At 41.0% G+C, this 25,897-nt stretch overlaps 1 protein-coding gene across 1 annotated transcript; it reads left to right on the forward strand.

Annotated features, from left to right (window-relative positions):
• Positions 1-393: 393 nt before the first annotated feature.
• LOC138370737 (early endosome antigen 1-like) lies at positions 394-25,335 on the forward strand. Its single transcript, XM_069335336.1, has 6 exons — positions 394-509; positions 17,159-17,936; positions 18,773-19,220; positions 19,925-20,225; positions 20,638-20,921; positions 25,100-25,335. The coding sequence occupies exons 1-6, from the start codon at positions 394-396 to the stop codon at positions 25,333-25,335; spliced, it is 2,163 nt and encodes a 720-aa protein (XP_069191437.1).
• Positions 25,336-25,897: the final 562 nt, after the last annotated feature.

Raw genomic sequence — 25,897 nt, forward strand, 5'->3', positions numbered from 1 at the left:
ACATCATTAATATTCGTCTCTTCAACTGGGGGCCAAGGTTTGAGGGTTGTGATGGTGTAAAGTTTCCAGAACGATAACTGGTGACCATGATGTACAGTCTGTGATGGTGGAGATTTACCAGGACGTTACGTGGTGACAATTGTGCACAGACTGAAATGGTTTAGAGTTCCCAGGACCCTAAATGGTGACCATGGTGCACAGACTGGGATGGTTTAGAGTTCCCAGGACCCTAAATGGTGAACATGGTGCACAGACTGGGATAGTTTAGAGTTCCCAGGACCCTAAATGGTGACCATGGTGTACAGACTGGGATGGTAGAGAGTTCTCAGGATGCTAACTGGTGACCTGGTGAAACTAGGCGGTGAAAACAGGAGGACAGACATTAGACACCGAATGGGAGATGAAGTCCTTCATGAAACGGACAGAGAAAAAGATCTAGGAGTTGATATCAAGCTAAACATGTCTTCAGATGCCCACATCAAAAGAATAACATCTGTGGCGTATGCAAGGTTAGCTAACATCAGAACTCTCATCAGGAACCTGTGCAAGGAATCATTCAGAACCTTGTATACCGCATCTATAAGACCTATCTTGGAGTATGCGGCCACAACATGGAGCCCATAACTTGTCAAGCACAAGTCGAAGCTGGAAAAAATTCAGAGGTATGCCCCTAGGCTAGTCCCAGAACTATGTGGCATGACACAAAGAAATCACTATAGCGTGATGCATCAAATGAACAAATCCACAAGCGATTTGTGGATTCGTGGAAATTGTGGATTTGTTCATTTGAGGCATCACGCTATTGTGATTTCTGTGTGTAATGAAGAAAGGGCGACGAAGTAGAACAGCTTATTGATAGAGCTAATCATGGGGGAATGGGGGAGTGCATGGGGGAATTGTGTAAAACCCGGGTTTGTGTCTCGGAGAGGCTGCATGATCCAAGTAAGTTCAGTAGAACTTCTGGTTGCAATTCTTTTGACCATGTCGTAGCTCAGTCGATTAAGACAGCGTCTGAGATCCCCTCGGACGTAGGTTCGAACCCTCGTCACGGCCCTTGTGGATTTATTCTTTAGGAGGCATGAGTTACGATGAGAGGCTGCGTGAAATGCACCTGATGACACTGGAAGACAGAAGAGCAAGTGGAGACATGATCACTACCTACAAAATTCTCAGAGGAATTGACAGGGGGTAGATAAGGATAAACGGTTTACCACAGGTGGTAAGTGAACAAGGGGACACAGATGGAAACTAAGTACCCAAATGAGCCACTGGAACGTTAGAAAGAACTTTTTCAGTGCCAGAGTAGTTAACAGATTGAATGTATTAGGCAGTGATGTGGGGGAGGCTGACTCCATACACAGTTTTAAATGTAAATATGATAGAACCCATTAGGCAGAAGAATCTGTACACCAGTTGACTGACAGTTGAGAGTCAGGATCAAAGAGCCAGAGCTCGACCCCGGCAAACACAACTAGGTGAGTACAACACGGTGAACACACACACACACACACACACACACACAGTGTGTGTGCGTGTGTGTTAGAGTTTAATCCAAGCAAATGTAATGTAATGAAGATAGGGGTAGGAAGCGGGAGACCAAATACAAGGTATCACTTGGGAGATGAAATACGTCAAGAGTCCGAGAGAGAGAAAGACCTGAGGGTTGATATCACGCCAGACCTGTCCCCTGAAGCTCATATCAAGAGGATAACAGCAGCAGCATATGCCAGGTTGGCTAACATAAGAACGGCCTTTAGAAACTTGTGTAAGGAATCTTTCAGAACATTATATACCACGTATGTCAGACCAATCCTGGAGTATGCGGCACCAGCATGGAGTCCATATCTAGTCAAGCATAAGACTAAAATGGAAAAGGTTCAAAGGTTTGCCACCAGACTAGTACCCGAGCTGAGAGGTATGAGCTACGAGGAGAGACTACGGGAATTAAACGTCACTTCGTTGGAAGACAGAAGAGTTAGGGGGGACATGATCACCACATTCAAGATCCTCAAGGGAATTGACAGGGTTGATGAAGACAGGCTGTTTAACACAAGGGGCACACGCACTAGGGGACACAGGTGGAAACTGAGTGCCCAAATGAGCCACAGAGATATTAGAAAGAACTTTTTTAGTGTCAGAGTGGTTGACAAATGGAATGCATTAGGAAGTAATGTGGTGGAGGCTGACTCCATACACAGTTTCAAGTGTAGATATGATAGAGCCCAATAGGATCAGGAACCTGTACACCTGTTGATTGACAGTTGAGAGGCGAGACCAAAGAGCCAGAGCTCAACCCCTGCAAGCACAACTAGGTGAGTACAACTAGGTGAGTACACACACAATGGAAGGACCAAAGAGCCAGAACTCAACCCCCGCAAACACAACTAGGTGAGTACACACACACACACACACACACACACACACACACACACACACACACACACACACACACACATGTGTGTGTGTGCGGATGACGCAAAGTTGATGAGAAGAGTTGTGACAGATGAGGATTGCAGGATCCTCCAAGAGGACCTGAACAGGTTGCAGAGATGATCAGAGAAATGGCTACTGGAATTCAACACGAGCAAATGTAAAGTTATGGAAATGGGACTAGGAAATAGGAGACCAAAGGGACAGTACACAATGAAGGGGAACAGCCTACCTGTAACGACGCGTGAAAGAGACCTGGGGGTGGATGTAACACCTAATCTATCTCCTGAGGCACATATAAATAGGATAACGACAGCAGCGTACTCTACACTGGCAAAAGTTAGAACATCATTCAGAAACCTAAGTAAGGACGCATTTAGGGCCCTTTACACTGCCTACGTAAGGCCAGTCTTTGAGCATGCCGCCTCATCATGGAGTCCCCATCTGAAGAAGCATATAATGAAACTGGAAAAGGTTCAGAGGTTTGCAACGAGACTCGTCCCAGAGCTACGAGGGATGGGGTATGAGGAGCGCCTGAGGGAACTGTGCCTTACGACACTAGAAAGAAGAAGGGAGAGGGGGGACATGATAGGAACGTATAAGATACTCAGAGGGATTGACAGAGTGGACATAGTCGAAATGTTCACATGGAATAGTAACAGAACGAGGGGACATGGATGGAAGCTTGAAACTCAGATGAGTCACAGAGATGTTAGGAAGTTTTCTTTTAGCGTGAGAGTAGTGGGAAAATGGAATGCACTTGGGGAACAGGTTGTGGAAGCAAATACTATTCATAATTTTAAAACCAGGTATGATAGGGAAATGGGACAGGAGTCATTGCTGTAAACAACCGATGCTCGAAAGGCGGGATCCAAGAGTCAATGCTCGATCCTGCAGACACAACTAGGTGAGTACAACTAGGTAAGTACACACACACACACACACACACACACACACACACACACACACACACACAAACTGGAAAAGGTTCAAAGGTTTGCCACCAGACTAGTACCCGAGCTAAGAGGTATGACCTACGAGGAGAGACTACGGGAATTGAACCTCACTTCGTTGGAAGACAGAAGAGTTAGGGGGGACATTATCACCACATTCAAGATTCTCAAGGGAATCAACAGGGTAGATAAAGACTGGCTATTTAACACAAGGGGCACACGCACTAGGGGACACTGGTGGAAACTGAGTTGCCCAAATGAGCCACAGAGATATTAGAAAGAACTTTTTTAGTGTCAGAGTGGTTGACAAATGGAATGCATTAGGAAGTGATGTGGTGGAGGCTGACTCCATACACAGTTTCAAGTGTAGATATGATAGAGCCCAATAGGCTTAGGAACCTGTACACCTGTTGATTGACGGTTGAGAGGCGGGACCAAAGAGCCAGAGCTCAACCCCCGCAAGCACAACTAGGTGAGTACAACTAGGTGAGTACACACACACACACACACACACACACACACACACACACACACACACACACACACACACACACACACACACACACACACACACACACACACACAAACACACACTCCCGATATACAAGAAAGGGGATAGACAGGAGGCACTGAATTACAGACCAGTGTCCCTAACCTGCATACCATGCAAGATGATGGAGAAGATTGTGCGAAGAAAGCTAGTGGAGCACCTGGAGCGAAAGAACTTTGTAACACAGCATCAACATGGATTCAGGGATGGCAGGTCCTGCCTCACAGCGTTTCTTGAATTCTACGACCAGGCAACAAAAATAAGGCAAGAAAGAGAAGGGTGGGCAGACTGCATATTTTTGGATTGTCAGAAAGCCTTTGACACAGTGCCACACAAGAGGCTAGTGAAAAACTGGAGATGCAGGGTGGAGTGAAAGGGAAGGTACTCCGTTGGATACAGGAGTACCTAAGTAACAGGAGACAACGAGTCAGTGTGAGGGGTGAGTTCTCAGATTGGCGAGACGTTACGAGTGGAGTACCGCAGGGGTCAGTCCTTGGACCTATACTGTTTCTGATATATGTAAATGATCTTCCAGAGGGTATAGAATCGTTTCTCTCAATGTTTGCCGATGATGCAAAAATTATGAGGAGGATTGAAACTGAGGACGATAGTAGGAGGCTACAAGATGACCGAGACAGACTGAGTGAATGGTCCAACAAATGGCTGTTGAAGTTCAACCCGAGTAAATGCAAAGTAATGAAACTAGGTGGTGGAAATAGGAGGCCAAACACAGGATACAGAATAGGAGATGAAGTACTTAATGAAACGAACAGAGAGAAAGATCTAGGAGTTGATATCACACCAAACCTGTCTCCTGAAGCCCACATAAAAAGAATAACGTCTGCGGCATATGCGAGGCTGGCTAACATCAGAACAGCGTTCAGGAACCTGTGTAAGGAATCATTCAGAATCTTGTACACCACATATGTAAGACCAATCCTGGAGTATGCGGCCCCAGCATGGAGCCCGTACCTTGTCAAGCACAAGACGAAGCTGGAAAAATTCCAAAGGTATGCCACTAGACTAGTCCCAGAACTAAGAGGCATGAGTTACGAGGAAAGGCTGCGGGAAATGCACCTTACGACACTGGAAGACAGAAGAGTAAGGGGAGACATGATCACAACCTACAAAATCCTCAGAGGAATCGACCGGGTAAACAAGGATAAACTATTCAACACTGGTGGGACGCGAACAAGGGGACACAAGTGGAAACTGAGTACCCACATGAGCCACAGAGACGTTAGAAGGAACTTTTTCAGTGTCAGAGTTGTTAACGGATGGAATGCATTAGGCAGTGATGTGGTGGAGGCTGACTCCATACACAGTTTTAAATGTAGATATGATAGAGCCCAGTAGGCTCAGGAATCTGTACACCAGTTGATTGACAGTTGAGAAGCGGGACCAAAGAGCCAAAGCTCAACCCCCGCAAGCACAAATAGGTGAGTACAAATAGGTGAGTACACACTCACACCCACACATACACTCACACACAGACACACACAAGTGTGCCACTCTGTATTGTGTATAACAGGTCACTGGAAACAGGAGACCTACCAGAAAGTTGGAGGACAGCTAACGTAGTCCCAATATACTAGAAGGGTGACAGGCAAGAGACACTGAACTAAAGGCCAGTTTCCCTAACTTGTATACCATGCAAGGTGATGGAGAAGATCGTGAGGAAAAGGATTGTAGAGTATCTGGAGGGAAATAACTTTGTAAAACACCACCAACATGGGTTCAGAGATGGTAAATCGTGCCTCACAGGTTTAATAGAATTCTATGGCCAGGCAACAAAAATTAGGCAGGAAAGAGAAGGGGTGGGCTGACTGCGATTTCCTGGACTGCCAGGAAAGCCTTTGACACGGTACTCCATAAAAGGCTGTTAAAAAGTTGAAGCAACAGGCAGGAGTAAAAGGGAAGATGCTCCAGTGGATAAGGGAGTACTTGAGCAACAGGAAACAGCGAGTAACGGTGAGGGGGAAGACATCAGAGTGGCGAGATGTCATCAGCGGAGTCCCACAGGGCTCATTACTTGGACCCATCCTGTTTCTAATATATGTAAACGATCATCCGGAGGTGAATAAACTCGTTCCTCTCAATGTTTGCTGATGATTCAAAAATTATGAAAAGAAGATAGACAGAGGATGAAGACGGATGAAGATAGACAGAGACTACTGTTGGATATTTCCAACACCGAATACAACATTGTTGTATTCTCATTACTTATTACTAACCATACTAATTATTGTAGTAAGTAAAATTAACAACTCGTAGAATTCTCATGTACTAATAATTCATCTGTGCAGTAGGCTAGAATTCTCACGTCACCTGACGCCAGTATTGCGTCAGATTTCCTTACAGTAAACACATTATATCCAATTTGTGTGAGAATTAAATTCGATTCTCCATAATTAAAGCATTCTGTATGACAACTAATTGCAGACGAATTGATCTCTAATTAAAAGCCGAATAGAGCGTTAGAATCATAGCGTCTACCTCGCGATAGAGTTAACGTCATCAATGAATGCCATGGGGAGACATTAATTCCTCTCCCTTATATATTTACTATTCTTAAATTGGTAAATAATAATATTTTGTTCCTCTAAATAATAAACCCGTCCAGTCTTTAACGTTTCAAGCGCAAATGCGATAAATATTAATGTTCGAGACAATAATTTGTTTTATGAACGCGGGCTCGGCGTGGGTAGAGGGACGCCATCCTCAGTACACGAGGGGAGCTGATCAAGAGCAGACCTGCGCTTACCGTACTCATAAGAAGACGCCATTGCCCAGCATATAGGGCAGGTGTTATCCATCCTCAGATGAAAGTCGCCACTGTGAGGCGTGAATAACCTTGCAGATAGTATCTTCAGCTAGTGCTGGTGTCAAATAAGGAGCCCTTTGACTTGGTTCCTGACGACACGTGACCAGCCAGCGGAACGCATCATTATTCAGGATAGGCTTAGCCGGAGCCTGAGATGCGATGTCACGGCAATCTTAATACTTATACAGTGCCCACAGCTAAGTATTCTTTTATGTGATGCATCAGGTAGAAGTTTGATAGTAGCCGGGTGATTGTCCGTTAAGACGCGCGATAACACCTAATAACAGGTGATTAAAATTTGTCACCTGTAAATCTTAATATTCTTGAATATAAATTGAGTAGTTAAATCAGTTGCTACTGAAAATTATTTATCTTGCAGCACGAGAGAAGAATTCCTCATGCTGCCTTCCCCATGTTAACCCGTTCCACTCGTCAGTGTATCGAGTCTGGAGAATAAGAAGACTGCTATGGCTTTCTAAAGGAATCTTCTTTAAGCTAAGATTTATTTCCTTTTACCATTCCATTGCAATTTATTTTGTGCAGAATACTTTGAGATTAATGTGTGATTTACTGTAACTCATTATTATGCTCATATTTTATATTCCTCTTTATGTTGATGATATCAGTTTCAATATTATCTTATAGGATTAGATTATTATTAATTGAATTAGTGAACGAACCACGCTAATTCCTGGACGTACTTACCTCCAGTAATAACCCCCCAATGTAGGTGTTTGAGGTTTGTTTCATTTAATAATACAGCCCATTAATTATTATTATGATCATACTTTCTAGTTTTATCCATAGTTACTGGTTTCATCTAGGAATTATCTAATGATCAGAAATTCTCAGTTTCCCTCTTTACTTTAAAAGCGGGTGGTCCTTCGTAATTTAATTTACTACATTAATATTTAAATAATCAGATTCAAGCCCCAAATATCCCACATTATGGTCCTTCGAACCGGATAGGCATTAAACTTATAATAATTAAAATGTTAACCATTAATAACTAATCCTTGTGTGATAGAAGCTAGACTAACTATTTAATTAATTGTGTCAACTAACAGTGTAACACATCAGTTAGTCTAGATCACACTAACATAGCTACCATATACATAGCTTTAGTTGGTCATAACCAATTACCCACAACATTTAGACCTACACTTCATTCTGAAGTAGAATCTTTAGGTCACCAAGAGCAACAGCTCATAACCTTATATTAATCACTAACACCAATTAAGTGTTAACCATTTAGGCTATACCAATGTTTCAATATATGGCTGTCAGCAGACTGTCCATTATAGCCTGAATCCATGTTATAATTACTGATTCACTCAAGTCAGTGGATCATTAACATTTAGGGATCCAGTATACTAATATAAATTACTGATCTCATACTAGTTAATCATTATTAACCCTGATAATATTTTATTCCACCATTAGGAGTACATTTAGGAGTTAGATAATATTTACGGCAGTGGAATACTTGCCAAACACAATTAATTCTTTTGTGTTCATTTAATTTCTTATACACATAATTACACAAGTGTATATTATATAAAATACAAAAAAAACAAAAACACAGCACAATTATTTGCACATTACTGCACCATAATATAATCTTTGTCAACCTTATTAGGTATCAATTTAGTCTGTGATTGTGTTGAATTTGGCACAAGCACCGACTAAATATAAGTTGTAGTTTCTCAAGTAGAAATTCTCACGACTAGGCTTGAGCTAGTTAGTGACACGTATATTATTCTTTTGTGCTGACCCTATCAAGGGTGGGATTAACCATTTATTGTGTAATTATTTTATTGCATATTTCTATGTATGTCTTTGAGTGTTACTGTAGGTCTGCTACCCATCCGAGGCTGATTTGGAAGAGCTAAGCTGAGGAACACCTGTAGTGAGACCAAGGTACCACTCAAATCTTAGTTGCTTATTATTAGGTAGGTAGCTAACCTCTAAATGAGGTAAATTACAACCAGCCTCAAGAAATATCAGGCTGTCAATACTTATACCTGCTCTACATCAAGGAGCAGACCATAGCTATACCACTAGCTACATAAGCCCTATCAGGCTGTCAATAATTATACCTGCTCTGCATCAAGGAGCAGACTATAGCTATACCACTAGCTACATAAGCCCTATCAGGCTGTAAATCATTATACCTGCTCTGCATCAAGGAGCACACCATAGCTATACCACTAGCTACATAAGCCCTATCAGGCTCAATTTACCGTAAGAATGAATCCTTTAGAAAGGAACGCAAGATTCTTGATAGCTCTTCAACTCCAGCTAGGAAAACAGTTTATCAAATGTGACAACTGTGTAGAAACTGACCCAGATTACGTCTACAAAATAGCAAGTTCCATAAGGAGCGCTAACAAAAGATATGACTATATCAAGACTGTAATCAAGTCCCACAGGAATTTACTCCAAGTCGGTCATACTGTCTCAGACGACACATGTCTAACAGAATCTGAACTTGATGACTATGAATGTATCGTTCAAACCAGGTTAGACCAATATGATAAGGTGCTTGCGAGACTAGATATTCCCGAGTGGATAGATCAGTTCATTAATAAACCTGTACCCGAGTTAACACTCAGCTCAGATGAAATACTTGAGCTACATGAAGACGAGGAGAATCCTCTAGTCAATACTGATCACTATACAGGATCAACAACTGAAGATCAACCTTCATTTTCTAACCTCTCATCTAATACAGCTTCATGTGATGATTTGTTTACAGAGTCTCATCAAATTTCAGACCACTCTTCTCAATGTTCCCTGGATTCTATAAGTTCAATACATAAAGCTACTGAATTAACTAGCTTATCACAAGAACCCAGAGAAACAAGTGAAGCTGCAGATGAAACAAGTGAAGCTGCAATAATCAGTGAATCTGAACCAGAAAATGATAAAGCTAATGCTGCAGCAGCAGTCGAAGCTGTAATCAAAACTGAGGCTAAGCAAGAAGCCTTAAGCAACACAAGTAATGGTCACAATTGCTCACAACAGCCTTCTAAAGTAAGTGCTAACAATGAGAAGACTATTATAAACCTTGTGCACCAATTATTAAATTTATCTTCACCAGAACAATCAGTTGACTCTTTACAAACCTTTAGTTTTCAGCTTGAGTCACTGATAAATTCTTTCAGTAAAGAGGTGGATCACCCAACTGCTGAGTGGATGACTAAAATTATCATCCAGAGAAAATTGTCTGGTGACACACTTAATAAACTATATGTATGCCAGAATGGTAATACCCTGTCAATGCAGGATATATTTACAGGTTTGCGTAATATGAGCAATCATACAGCAGACCAAGCAATTAATGCTGAATCTGAATGCACCAAAACTGTACCTACATCAGTTTCCTTGCCTGAAACTCCTGAAGTGACACTGTCACTAGGTAACCAAGGTGCTAATACTCAATGTAACAACAATCAGTCAAATACTGATTCATCAGTGAGGCCTAAGAGTCCCACAGGTGCTCCTAAGAGACCTAATAGTCCAAAGAGCACCCCCAAGAGCCTGTTAATGGTTCCCCAGAGTACACCAAGTACTCCCAAGAGGATAAATAACAAGCAAATGCAAGCAGCAAAACCATCACAACCTGCAAATACTGTTTTACCTAAATCGGTAACCCCTAAACGATCTGTAGGATGGGGAATGTGTTTGTTTTGCAATCAAAAACATTCTCTGTACAAATGTACTAATTATCCTAATAGAGACACAAGAGTCAGACGACTCAAACAGTTACACAAATGTACTAGGTGTCTCAAACCACATAATGTTAACAGCTGTGACACCCCACTGAACACCTGCAATAGGTGTAGAAGGGGCAAGCATCATGCTGCACTGTGCAAATTAGTTAGGACTAATTATGTCAATCCTGGAATAGGACGTAGAGAATCTACACCAGTACAGTGCTGCAAGGTGCGAGATGTGTACAGCGTAACTTCACAAGCATCTCAAGTGGATGCTGCTTTGCCTACTGCCCAACTTCAAGTGAAGAACAGAGGAGCCAGGATCACCACACGTGGACTATTTGATCAAGGTTCCCAGAGAACTTTCATTACTCAAAGGGCAGCAGAGGCACTTAATTTACAACCAATAGGACAGGTAAAATTAAACTTGTCAGGGTTCATGATAAATCGAGGAACCCATGAATACTCAGTAGTTCAACCGCTTGTACGACTAGGTAGTCAAGCCAAGACTGTCCAAGCCATTGTTGTAGATCAAATACCTTTAGACTTAAATATTAAGGGTCTGGGGTACACAGCCCACTTCCTGCAGGAACGTGAAATTAATTTGGCTGACAACAAATTAATGTCTGACCGCCTTAACAATGTAGATGTACTAGGAGGAGCCGACTACTATTACCAGTTCATAACTGGACATGTTAAACGATTGGGAATGAATATGCTCCAATCTGCAGGTGGCTACTTACTTACTGGTAAAGTTCTGAATGTGAACAAGCCTAAACCTGCCAATAATAAATTAGTCAGCAGTAAATCAATTCTCCAGCAACAAGCTAAAAGGAGAAACACAGCTGAGTAATAAACTCAGATTGAATGTAGTGCAATTGATATTCGCCGAGATGTTTCATAGCTCTCAGTGAAAATCAATGGTCCGTACTCAAACAAGTACAAGTCACAGCGACCAAACCATTGAATTCACTGCAGACCTAGAATTATTCTCGACAAGTAGTAATTGACCACACTCAGTCTTCCTAGTAAAATTGTAATGTTAGGCTAGAGAATCTAGTACTCCCTAGGAATTAATAATGTTAGGCTAGAGAATCTAGCACTTAATGCCACTGGCATTTCCTGAATTTAGTAATAAATTCACTAGGACCACTGGTCCACTATACTTGCGCTTAAAGGTTTGCCAAGAAAACCTTCTTAATACCATGTTTTCTGCACTAAGAGTTAGTGATAAATACGTGCATTAATTGTTTGAGTTGTTTTTTCTTTCGTTTCTGCTTATTTAGTGTAGGAGCGCAGCACGAACAAACTTGCAAACTTACTAATACGTAAGTGAAAATACAGAGAACTAATATGTTTAATGCATTATCGTTAAACATTAGCATTGTTAATTAACATGCTTCCTGAGCTTAATATAGCTCACCTTAGAATTAACGTAATAATATGAGTGCTTGTTCACCATGCGTACGAGCTTAATATTGCTCGCCATGACAATTGAATGACAAAACTCCACCTCGTTAATTCGAGTTCACTGAACTCACCCTGTTAACTGTTAACGAGCTCACTGTAGCTCACCCTGTCAACACTGTTGACGAGTTCACTGCAACTCACCCTGTTAGCACTGCTAACGAGCTCACTGTAGCTCACCCTGTCAACACTGTTGACGAGTTCACTGTAACTCACCCTGTTAGCACTGCTAACGAGCTCACTGTAGCTCACCCTGTCAACACTGTTGACGAGTTCACTGCAACTCACCCTGTTAGCACTGCTAACGAGCTCACTGCAGCTCACCCTGTCAACACTGTTGACGAGTTCACTGCAACTCACCCTGTTAGCACTGCTAACGAGCTCACTGTAGCTCACCCTGTCAACACTGTTGACGAGTTCACTGCAACTCACCCTGTTAGCAGTGCTAACGAGCTCACTGTAGCTCACACTGTTGACGAGTTCACTGCAACTCACCCTGTTAGCACTGCTAACGAGCTCACTGTAGCTCACACTGTTGACGAGTTCACTGCAACTCACCCTGTTAGCACTGCTAACGAGCTCAATATAGCTCACCATGTTCACGAGTTCAATATAACTTGACCAGTTAATGAGCTCAATACTGCTCACAATGTTAATTCGAGTACATTTTTGCTCACAATTAGCTTAGTCCCTTACTTAGGTAGGTTAGAAATTCAAACCACTTACTTAGGTAGGTTTAGGGACTTTATTTAGTGTCAACTGAGTACTAGCCTAATCTGTACTCACCATTAATTACAGTTGACTATACTTATAGAGACTGATTTAATAAACTCAAATTCATGTAAAGGTGATTTTGTAGTCACAAGTTTACAGTGTCAAGCCTATGAGCTGCCATTTAATTAGCTCATAAGTCAGAATGACTAGGCTACTACTCTCACTGTCGACTCAGGATTTTCCTTGATTTTAATGAATAAACTTTTCAGTTCTCTACTTTTCTATTATTTTAGCTAGTTAGCAAATTAGTTGTACCATCAGTCAGCATGACTACTGCACGGCAGTGCACATTAAATTCAACTTCCTCATTTGAATTTGGGGTGATCGTGATGCTGCGTGATGTTATTGTCTAGTAACTCAATAGTTACAAGTCACAGCGACCCTAGACAGTGACCTCACTGTAGTGTCGTGATCTCCTTCATCTTAAATGACTAATAATACTTTACTGTATAATCATACAATAGTGTTATCAGTTCTTAGGAACTTATTCTGAGTTTACCTACGATTCAGCAGCTACGTAATACACCATTACATGTCACTGCGACCCTAGTTGTTGAGTTTATTGTGAGCTTTAGAGTGTTCCTGATTACCGATAACTTAATCATTTAATGTTTCAATCTTTAATACATGTTTCCACTAAGGGAAACTGCAAGCCTATTACAACTCTGAAGAAGAGTAATTTCCTTCACTTCCCACTGAGATAACTATGATGATGCTACGATGTGATATCACGTAACGAAACATTACACGTCACTATGACCCAGGATATCGCATCACCGTAGATTCTGTTAGTTTAAATTGGGAGAGTTGAATTCTATAAATATTGTGTAGGCTACAAACAACATGTTTCATTTGACATGTAAATAGCAAGACTCAAATTCTTGTAAGTCCTTGATAAATCCGGGACGTTCGTTATGTGTGTACTAACATACTAACATATTAACATACTAATGTACTAATCTTAATATCACTTCGGGATAGGTCAGTACAACACAGTACACTACGACCCTAGAACCCTCCCCCCGGAGTTATGTTGGATATTTCCAACACCGAATACAACATTGTTGTATTCTCATTACTTATTACTAACCATACTAATTATTGTAGTAAGTAAAATTAACAACTCGTAGAATTCTCATGTACTAATAATTCATCTGTGCAGTAGGCTAGAATTCTCACGTCACCTGACGCCAGTATTGCGTCAGATTTCCTTACAGTAAACACATTATATCCAATTTGTGTGAGAATTAAATTCGATTCTCCATAATTAAAGCATTCTGTATGACAACTAATTGCAGACGAATTCATCTCTAATTAAAAGCCGAATAGAGCGTTAGAATCATAGCGTCTACCTCGCGATAGAGTTAACGTCATCAATGAATGCCATGGGGAGACATTAATTCCTCTCCCTTATATATTTACTATTCTTAAATTGGTAAATAATAATATTTTGTTCCTCTAAATAATAAACCCGTCCAGTCTTTAACGTTTCAAGCGCAAATGCGATAAATATTAATGTTCGAGACAATAATTTGTTTTATGAACGCGGGCTCGGCGTGGGTAGAGGGACGCCATCCTCAGTACACGTGGGGAGCTGATCAAGAGCAGACCTGCGTTTACCGTACTCATAAGAAGACGCCATTGCCCAGCATATAAGGCAGGTGTTATCCATCCTCAGATGAAAGTCGCCACTGTGAGGCGTGAATAACCTTGCAGATAGTATCTTCAGCTAGTGCTGGTGTCAAATAAGGAGCCTTTTGACTTGGTTCCTGACGACACGTGACCAGCCAGCGGAACGCATCATTATTCAGGATAGGCTTAGCCGGAGCCTGAGATGCGATGTCACGGCAATCTTAATACTTATACAGTGCCCACAGCTAAGTATTCTTTTATGTGATGCATCAGGTAGAAGTTTGATAGTAGCCGGGTGATTGTCCGTTAAGACGCGCGATAACACCTAATAACAGGTGATTAAAATTTGTCACCTGTAAATCTTAATATTCTTGAATATAAATTGAGTAGTTAAATCAGTTGCAACTGAAAATTATTTATCTTGCAGCACGAGAGAAGAATTCCTCATGCTGCCTTCCCCATGTTAACCCGTTCCACTCGTCAGTGTATCGAGTCTGGAGAATAAGAGGACTATGGCTTTCTAAAGGAATCTTCTTTAAGCTAAGATTTATTTCCTTTTACCATTCCATTGCAATTTATTTTGTGCAGAATACTTTGAGATTAATGTGTGATTTACTGTAACTCATTATTATGCTCATATTTTATATTCCTCTTTATGTTGATGATATCAGTTTCAATATTATCTTATAGGATTAGATTATTATTAATTGAATTAGTGAACGAACCACGCTAATTCCTGGACGTACTTACCTCCAGTAATAACCCCCCAATGTAGGTGTTTGAGGTTTGTTTCATTTAATAATACAGCCCATTAATTATTATTATGATCATACTTTCTAGTTTTATCCATAGTTACTGGTTTCATCTAGGAATTATCTAATGATCAGAAATTCTCAGTTTCCCTCTTTACTTTAAAAGCGGGTGGTCCTTCGTAATTTAATTTACTACATTAATATTTAAATAATCAGATTCAAGCCCCAAATATCCCACAACTACAGGATGACCTGGACAAACTGGAGGAATGGTCTAGAAAATGGCTGCTAAAGTTCAACTCATTAAAGTGTAAGGTAATGAAATTAGGCGAAGGGAGCAGGAAGCTGAAGACAAGGTACCATCTGGGAGGTGAAATCCTGAAAGAGTCAAATAGAGAGAAAGATCTGGGGGCATATCACACCGAACCTGTCCCCAGAGACAAACATCAAAAGAATATTATCAGCGGCATAGGCTAGACTGGCCAATATAAGAACTGCCTTTAGAAACTTGTGTAAGGAATCGTTCAGGACCCAGTATACCTCTTATGTCAGACCAATCCTGGAGTATGCAGCTCCAGCCTGGAGTTCATGCCTAGTTAAAGACAAGAAGAAGTTAGAGAAGATTCAGCGGTATGACACCAGGCTCGTCCTGGAACTGAGAGAAATGAGCTACGAGGAAAGGCTAAAGGAGCTGAACCGCACGTCTCTGGAAAACAGAAGAGTAAGGGGGAGACATGATAAACACCTACAAAATTCTCAGGGAAAACTGACAGGGTGGACAAAGACAAACTCTTCAGCACGGGTGGGACGCGAACAAGGGGACACAGGTGGAAACTTAGTGCCCAGATGAGCCACAGAGACGTTAGAAAGAATTTTTTCAGTGTCAGAGTAGTTAATAAATGGAACGCACTAGGAAGTGATGTGGTTGAAGCTGACTCCATACACAGTTTCAAATGTAGATATGATAGAGCCCAGTAGGCTCAGGAATCTGTACACCAGTTGATTGACAGTTTAGAGGCAGGACCAAAGAGTCATAGCTCAACCCCCACAAGCTCAATTATGTGAGTACAATTAGGGGAGTACACACACATGTGGGTGGAAGGTGGCCGAATAGACAGTGCTTTAGACTCGTGGACCTACTGACCGAAGTTCGATCCTTCAGCACCGCCGGAAAACAAATGGGCACAGTTTCCTTCACCCCTGATGCGCCTGTTACCTAGCAGTAAACAGGTACCTGGGAGTTAGACAGCTGCTACGGGCTGCTTCCTGGGGTGTGTGTTAAAAAAACAATAGTAGTTAGTAACAGTTGATTGATTGACAGTTGAGAGGTGGGCCGAAAGAGCTGGGTGCTACGAACCTTACATCCTGTGGAGGTTAGTTTCAATTATAAATTGTCGGTGGACACAGTGGACAATGTTTGACAGAAATATATATACAGCTGATATCTGGGAGGCCGCGAGTCACCAGTAGTACTCCGCCAAGCAAAGTAGTTCCTTCTCAGCTGGAGATTGTTAGGAATAATGTGAACTGGAATAGCCTAACTATTTGAGGGAAAAATGGACTCCATCAAAAAGCATGCATTAGGAATATAGTAAATAAAGTCAATAAAGGGTTCGATTGCAAATGTAAAGAATAGAGTATAAAGGGGTGATGACGCAAGAGAAATGGACTCCATCTTGACGTGATGGGAGGTGGATCCTTGACGACCAGACCTTGCTTTTCTGAGGGTTTTTCACTGGCCGTACAGTCAGATAAACCGTCATTACCTGGTATCAGGGTTGCAAGATAGGGTAGAGTATTAATGCAGTCTTTGGTGATGGTTTATTAGAGAGAGTAAAGGTATCCTAGAGGTATATATATGTGTGTCACAGGTTGATACGTGTGGTGGCTGTGTGCACGGTTCCCGGTTTGGGCCTGTGAACCATAGGGTAACCAGAGCCCGTTAGGGAGTTTTTATTACTACAGAATGACCTCGATTTGTTAGGAGAACAAATTATTATATATGTTGTCATGTGTCTTATACATATAATTTTGTGTTGGAGTCTGCTGTATCTTAGCACACTAAAAATGGATTTGGTAGCACAACAAATTGTCGACAATCCTAGTGTTGAGGGTTTGAAAGCGGCAAAAAAGTCTATCCTAATGACTGTTGGCAAGCACTATGGGCTATTATTACACATGGGAATGGTGAAGACGGAACTGCTGAGAGAGATAATGATGCACTGGGTAGATGAGCAAATGCTCCCACAAGAAACATTAGAGCAGTCCCCGTCCACCAGTAGTGCAAATGTTGTAACTACAGGAAAGGTGGAGACTAAGATGCAGTGGCAGGCAGAATTGGAACTAAAAAAGTTGCAGTTGAATGCAGAACAAGCTCAGAAGAGGATAGAGGCAGAGCAAGCTCAGAAGAGGATAGAGGCAGAGCAAGCTCAGAAGAGGCTAGAGGTAGAGCAAGCTCAGAAGAGGATAGAGGCAGAGCAAGCTAAGAAGACGCTAGAGGCAAAACCATCTCAAGAACTAGCTATGAAGAGGTTAGAAGTGGAACAAGCTCAGAAAAAATTAGAGTTAGAGATTAGGCTAGCAGAATTGGGAATTAGATTAGAAAATACCAGTGTTGTTGATTTAGGAACACCTGGGCAGTTAAAGGTTAACAAAAATGTAAAGTTTCCTCTATTCTGTGAGACTGACCCAGACCAGTTATTCATTCACTTGGAAAAGTTGGCACGGAGTATGGAATGGCCTGAAACACAATGGGTATCTCTTCTTCAAGGTCAGTTGGTGGAAAAGGCACAGAGGATATTTGCAGCTATGCCTTTGAGTTTTGACTATGAGAAGGTAAAGGCAGCCATCCTTCCTGCTTATCGACTTGTTCTTGAGGCCTATAGGCAAAAGTTTAGACAACTGAGCCGAGACCCAAGTCAAACTTTGCTAGAATTTGCACAAGAGAAATATAATATGCTTAATAAATTCTTAGATGCTGAAAAAATTAGTAATATGGACTCTCTTAAAAATTTACTCCTAGTAGAAGATTTTTTATCTTTCATACCTTCTAATGTGGCTTTATATTTGGCAGAGAAAATGCCCAGAGATATTTATGAGTTGGCCAAATTAGCAGATTAATATGAGTTGATGCATAAAGTAACTTTTAAAAATAAAATTCAATCAAATAGGCAAGAATCTGGTCGAGCACTAAACTCCTCCGTCAGATTTGGGTCCCACATGTACCCAACAGCAGGTCAAGGAAACACTTTTTCAAAGGTGCCATGAGGTAAAGAGAGTAATGTGAATCCCAATGAAGATCACACTAGTAATAAACCTCACCCAGAGTTGAAACAGTGTTCCTACTGCCATAGGAAGGGTCATGTTGTAAAGAGCTGTTGGTTTCTTCGCCCAGGAAAAAGGCCTATGGCACTCACAGTGTGTGATGGGAGGAAAACCAAAAGTGTAGCAAAAATAATGGGAAAAAAGCATTTGCTATTGATCATTTTGGAGAGTTTATATCAAATGGAAAATTACAGTGTGCAAATGGTTTGTGGCATGATGTTCAAATTTTGAGGGATACAGGAGCATCCCAATCTTTACTATTAGAGGGTGTTTTACCATATATAGTGTACAGAGTCAAATATATAATTGTTAATATAATTGTATAATAATTGATAATAATAATACAGGAGATAATAATTGTACAGGGAATCACTGGAGATTTCCAGACTGTACCCTTGAGGGAAGTAAACCTTGTCTGGGATTTTATTAAAAGCAAAGATTTAGTAGGTGTTAGTCCTAAATTACCAGTTGCTGGCGTTGATCTAATTGTGGGGAATGATCTTGCTGGTAATCGAGTTAAAAGAGATGACCACCCAATAATGCTAACTAAGCCAAAGGTGATTAGGGCACGGACAGATCCTGAGGACAAGGTAATGTACCCAACATGTGCCATGACCGTGTCAAAATCAGAGTCTCAAATATCACAAACTTCCGATAATGTAAGTCAGGAGACAAAATTAGAGGTTAACAAATTAAATAGTGAAGTGGAACTTTGTGACACTTTTATGGCCAAGCTGGAAGAAGCAGATGGGAACAGGATGGGGAGCACCTCTACCAAACCACCTAGGAAAAGGGGTAGGGGAGAGGGTAGTCGAGTTACCACTTCTGGCTCTTCAGATTTGAGATCAAAATATAATTTTTTTATCAGCAAAGAGCTGATCCACCATTGACTGATTTACATAATAATGTAGTAACTGAACTAGAAGCAGAATCGGAGGCTATGACTTATTAGTACACTAAACAGGTGTTGATGCAGAAGTGGAGACCAAGGAGCTCACCTGTGTCACATACCTGGGAGGTAGGTAATCTTGTAGTCCCACCGAGGGGATATAGAGAAAAAAGTGCTAAGTGTAGCCCATGATTCACAAATAGGCGGTCATCAGATCAGGGTACTGCAAAAACGTATAATAAAATAAGCAAGTATTTTACCTGGCTTTGATTAAAGAAAGATGTCATCCAGTACTGTAATTAATGTCCTGTACGTGTAAAAACTGGCAAATCAAACCAGTTAATACCAAAAGCCCCTTTACAGTCAATTGGAGGGGCTGAGGAACCTTTTACTCATATTATCGTTAATGTAGTAGGCCCATTGCCTAGAACCAAGAGTAATAATATATATATCATCACCATGCTGTGTCAAACTACACGCTTTACCGACGCATTCCCCGTGAGGAATGCTACAACGAAAGTGGTAGTAAGGCACATAATGAAATTTTTTACTATTTCTGGTTTATCAAAAATAATAAAGACAGATAATGGGGCCAATTTCACTTCCAAAGGTTTTCAGCAGTTTTGTGGGGAGTTTGGCATCCTCCACAAGACATCCACAACTTACCATCCTGAGAGCCAAGGTGCTTTGGAAAGGATGCACCTAACCCTTAAACAGATGCTGAGAACCAGTTGCAAGGAAACTGGTAGAGACTGGGATGATGGTCTTCCACTGATGCTCATGGCATTGAGGGATACTTATCAGGAGTCCCTGGGGTGTTCACCCAACTCATTAGTTTTTGGCCATGAGGTGAGAAACACACTAACCATCTTAAGAGATAAGTGGTTGGAAATCCGAAGAGTGTTGTGCAGGTAAACTACATTGATACATTACAAGACAAGTTAAATAAAAACAAGTCTAAAGCCTTGATTCATCTTAAAGAAGCTCGAGGCAAAATGACGGCAAAAATATGATAAAAAGACAAAACAACGACATTTTGAGGCAGGTGATAAAGTGGTGGTACTAATGGCACGACAGGGACCAACATTGTGGCATAGGTTCCAAGGTCTCTATACAGTGATAAAGAAACTCAGTCCCACCAATTATGTAATCCAAACACCTGATCTCAAGAGATTGGAAATAGTTGTACACATAAATAGAATAAAGCTAACACAGAAGGGAACTACCAATACCAACCAGGTGCTTAGTGTAACCCCATGTAGATGAGAATAATGGGAAATATGATTTTGATAATGTACCTAATACTCATGTACCTTATTTTAGCAATGGGGAGTGGTTGGCTAATGTCAAGACGTTGGTGGAACATTTGTCATTAGAACAGAAGCAGGACTTGGAGCAGTTGCTGACTTATCATGCAGACATCTTTGGAGATATTCCCACCCAGACTACAGTTATTCACCACGAAATCGAGGTGACAGACACTCAACCAGTCAAGTCACACCCATATAGAGTCAACCCTGCCAAGTTGAATCTTATCCGGAAAGAAGTTGACTACAAGCTTCAACATGGATTGGTGAGACCTAGCAGCAGCAGCTGGAGTAGTCCTTGTATTTTGGTTTAAAGAAAGATGGAACTCACACATTGGTCAATGACTACCGGAAGCTAAATGTAATGACTGAAGATGATAATTTTCCAATACCTTGATTAGATGATTGCATTGACAGTGTTGGTAAAGCAAATGTTGACCAGACCACACACTAGAAGGTGTGACAACGTTTCAGTCCGTCCTGGACCATTCTCAAGTCGATTGAGAATGATCCAGGATGGACCGAAACGTCGTCGTCCCTTCACCTTCTAGTGTGTGGTCTGGTCAACATACTTTAGCCACGTTATTGTGACTCATCGCCTGCATTGGTAAAGCAAAGTTCATAATCAAACTAGATTTATCAAAAGGGTACTGGCAAATTCCTTCAACACCAAGAGCACGGGAGATGAGTGCATTTATAGCTGCAGATGGGTTGTACGAATTCACTGTAATGCCTTTTGGGCTGAAAAATGTCCCAGCAACTTTCCAGCGTCTTATGAACTTAGAGATAAAAGACATACCACAATGTAGAGCTTACTTGGATGATATTGTAATTTATCACAATAAATGGGAGGACCTGATGAAAGGTTTGGCTAAACTATTAAAATGCTTAAAGGAGGCTAATTTAACTGTAAACTTACACAAATGTACTTTTGCTAGAGCTAGAATTTGTTACTTAGGATATGAAGTGGGAAATGGGAAGGTGTTACCACTCAAAAATAAAATAAATGATACGTTAGAGTATCCAGTGTCGACTAGTAAGAAGGAGGTACAAAGATATCTAGGAATATGTGCTTAATATAGGAAGTTCTGTAAAAAAAATTGCAACTCCTTTGACAAACTTGCTATATAAAAATATGAAGTTTAGATGGTTTCAGGAATGTCAGGATGCATTTACTAAATTAAAAAGGAATGTTGTGATCTGGTCCAGTGTTAGCTACTAGTACAGAACCAGCACCCCAATCCGAAGCATCTATATAGTGTTTCGGATTGGGGTGCTGGTTCTGTTGCAAGAGGATGATGAGGGTAAAATTATTCGAAAAAGTTTAACAAATGTCAACAGAATTACTCCACAGAAGAGAAAGAGGCTTTGTCATTGTTACTTGCTGTTAAAAAAGTTGACATTTATGTATCAGCCAATACTGTTGAAGTGTTTACTGACCACAACCCCTTAACATTTATTGCTAGCATAAAGAACTCCAATTAGAGAATATTAAGGTGGTCTCTACTCTTGCAAAAGTACAATCTGGTCATTAAAAATATGCTTGGAAAATTATATCTTGTAGCAGATGCACTTACAAGATTGCCAAAACCTGGAGTGACTTAGCGTTGTATTACTGCATTGAGATGTATATATTATTGTGTATCTAATGTTTATTCTATATAATTTATTGTTTGTTTAAAATTATTAAGAAATCTGTTTTAGGTGTTAATTCCATGTGAAAAAAATGTGACATTCATTTATGAATATCTCATTTTTTTCCTCCACGGTTTAGGTGGGGTGTAACGAACCTTACATCCTGTGGAGGTTAGCTTCAATTATAAATTGTTGGTGGACACAGTGGACAATGTTTGACAGGAATAAATCTACAGCTGATATCTGGGAGGCCGCGAGTCACCAGTAATACTCCGCCAAGCAAAGTAGTTCCTTCTCAGCTGGAGATTGTTAGGAATAATGAGAACTAGAATAGCCTAACTATGTGAGGGAAAAATGGACTCAATCAAAAAGCATGGGTTAGGAATATGGTAAATAAAGTCAAGAAAGAGTTTGATTACAAATGTAAAGAATAGAGTATAAAGGGGCAATGACGCAAAAGACGCCATCTTGACGTGAGGGGAGGTGGATCGTCGACGACCTGACCTTGCTTTTCTGAGGGTTTTTCTCCTGCTGCACAGTCAATTAAACCATCATTACCTGGTATCAGGGTTGCAAGATAGGGTGGAGTAGTAATGCAGTAATTGGTGATGTTTTATAAGAGAGAGTACAGGTTTCCTAGTGGTTTATATGTGTGTCACTGGTTGATAGGTGTGAACCATAGGGTAACCAGAGCCCGTTAGGGAGTTTTTATTACTACAGAATGACCTTGTGTTGTTAGGAGTACAAATTATTATATATGTTGTCATGTGTCTTATACATATAAATTTGTGTCATTGTACTAGGCTGTTTTCCTTACTCCTTGATTTCCCCTTGGCTCAAATAAAATCATCTATTCCCCTAGACAACATTATAGGTCCACCACCACCAAATTCTTGACAGGCCTCTTTGATACAACCTTTGACACAGAGCTCAAACCCCGCAAGCACAACTAGGTGAATACACACACACACACTGAGCGCGGTTAGCTGAGTGCTCAGCACGCTGAATATGTACTCATGTGGGCCAGGGTTCAATTCAATATATATATATATATTGACGATAATCTCTTTCAAGAGAGATTGAGCCTGCTCTTCTCTACATCAAGTTACGTATATTATACAAGAATAAGATGCTACCTTCAAGATACGTCTACTAGTAGCACAAAACGTTTCGACCAGGAGGCAAACGTACCCAAGACTCACCCCCTACTCCACACTCCCTCCACGCCGGCTCGTCATCAACAGCCAACTACCCATCCCAGCCTGCCTGCTCCTGATTGGTGACTCGCCGACCGCACACCTGCCCTTCTGCACCTCAGCGCCCTCTACCTGAGTCGATGTCTGGGCTTGAACCAGCCATTGAAGTCAGAATATCCTTGTTCTCTCAAGCAGTGAACAACTAACTGATATACGCTGTGTATCAGCTGGATGTTTCTCAGCTAGCACCGTATTCTCAGCACCTGATTATTTTTCACTGTGTATTTACATTATTGTACAGTAACTTCATCCCTAATCTTCATTTATGTTATATGTTTTTGACTTGTTTATTTGCACTGTACATAGCCAAGGGATTGTCTTTGTTTATAATTTGTTTTCTATATTAATTAAAGTTTCATTGTTCATACTATGTGTTTTGCGTGTCATCCCTTACTTTACCACAGATAAACAGGAAAGCAGTCTTATCTTTTTTTTTAATAAGTGTGACTAGGCATTGACACCTGCCATTGGAGGACTGCCGAACATCTACACTCCTACACTTTCCCGTCACATTTAATGGGGGCCTGTCCGGGAGCTTCACTCAGGTACTAGTACCAGGACATCAATTTGTGGTAAGCTTACTTGGCTTTGATACAGTTGCTTTTCAATATTTTCATAACTTTTAATATTTATATGGTGCTGTGTGTATTGTGCATTCCGAGAGTAGCATATTGTGAGTGTTGGATAACTTTAAATTACGTGGTGACTGTAGACCTCAGTCATTCTCTTATTTGGTCATCCCTCCCTCCGTGTTATTACTCGTGTTTTCCACCTTTTGTCCCTAGGATATTTCTCAATCTCAGACAGATCATCATTTTGGGTACCCTGGTACTTTGGTTTGTCTCTGGGTCAAAGCACCCTATCGTCTGCAATCTGACCGAAGGAGGATAAAGAGGGCCATAGTTCCTCTAGCACGGACTACGTTGCTGAGTTGGGACCTCAACAGCAGTTCTCGTCACCAGTTGATACTCGCACCCCTACAAGTCGGTCAGAGATGATGATATTTACTTAGGTAGGGAATTAGCTTTCTTTTTCAGAGCACAAAGTTCGCTAATTCTGTAAGTATCATATTTCATTTAGTGGGAAAACCCTTGCTTCTGTCCTATAGAGACTCGGCAAGGTATGCCTACATTCTTGGACTACCTTATTCACTTTTGAAACAATTAAATGTTTCATTTGTTTTAGAAACTATCAGTTTCATTTTTTTAGTAGCATTTTCTTGCCCTTATTCTCTTACATTGAGTACCGAGTACAAGATTTCCTGTGATATTGATTGACTAATCATTTACCACTCTAAAAAAATTAACATTAATTGTTAAATATTAAATTCCACAGGATAGTTACCAGTTGCCACGTTATCCTGTTACTGACACTTACTATATCACAAGTATTCGTTGCACATTTATTTGCTATTTTTCACCATGTTTCGTCTCCAAGCTTTTCGTAACGATCCAGCAGGTGAAATAGGGACCTTAAGTCGTGCCAAGAGGACCGAATTACGAACTCTTGCACATGAGTATCAACTAGATGTTCCCCATGGAGCCAACAAAAATGAATTGCACAATTTAATAATGAATCACCTCTTAGATGAAGGGAAGATTAACTCTGAAACTCACGAAAATTATTCTATTGTAGATAGACATGCTCTGACAACTATTGAACTCAAGCTCGAACTTGCAAAGCTCGAGCGGGAGAAACAGAAAGAAGCTCTACAAATGAGGAAAGAAAAAGCTGCAATCAGGAAGGAAGAACAAGAACGAGATATGGCCCTCAAAGAACGAGAGGCTGCCCTGAGGAAAGAAGAAAGGGAACGAGAGGTATAGAAAGGGTACTGAGTTACTCTCAGTACCTTAGCGTCTGAGAATGACTACCAGACCCTGAAGCAAGCAGTTTTGGACGACTACCTTCTCTCCACCGAAAGCTACAGACGAAAATTCCTTGATTATCTAAAGGCAAGTACCACCACCTTTCTAGAATGTGCCAATACCAAGAAAAGATATTTCATGAAATGGCTGGAAGCAGCACATGTCTCTACATTTTCAGAACTCATCAACATCATGCTAGTTGAGGAATTCTTGAGACGTGTTCCCCCTTCTGTCTGTTTATATCTAGCAGATAAAAAAGAAACCGACTACATCAAATGTGCGAAGTCAGCTGACACCTACAGCCTCATCCACCGGCTTACACCAGAACCACCTTCCAGTAAGAAGTCTTGGTACAGTTATGATAAAGTGAATGTCGATCAAGCGAGCTCTCAATTGTATTGTAAGAATTGCAAACTCTATGGACATACCATAGATAGATGTGGGAAGGCTCAATACAAAGGCAATGAAACTACTAAACCCAAACCGACTCCTCCTAAGTCCGGTAAGCCTGTGATGAATG

Source organism: Procambarus clarkii, chromosome 33 (assembly GCF_040958095.1).
Source record: "Procambarus clarkii isolate CNS0578487 chromosome 33, FALCON_Pclarkii_2.0, whole genome shotgun sequence".
Classification (NCBI taxonomy): Eukaryota; Metazoa; Arthropoda; class Malacostraca; order Decapoda; family Cambaridae; genus Procambarus; species Procambarus clarkii.

Excerpts from the sequence above, each read along its gene's own strand:
- LOC138370737 (XM_069335336.1), top strand. The coding sequence starts at position 394 with ATGGGAGATGAAGTCCTTCATGAAACGGACAGAGAAAAAGATCTAGGA. Across the intron at positions 20,226-20,637 it reads ATCCGAAGAGTGTTGTGCAG|CAATGGGGAGTGGTTGGCTA; the intron begins GTAAACTACATT and ends ACCTTATTTTAG. Across the intron at positions 20,922-25,099 it reads CAGCAGCTGGAGTAGTCCTT|ATGAAGGGAAGATTAACTCT; the intron begins GTATTTTGGTTT and ends ATCACCTCTTAG.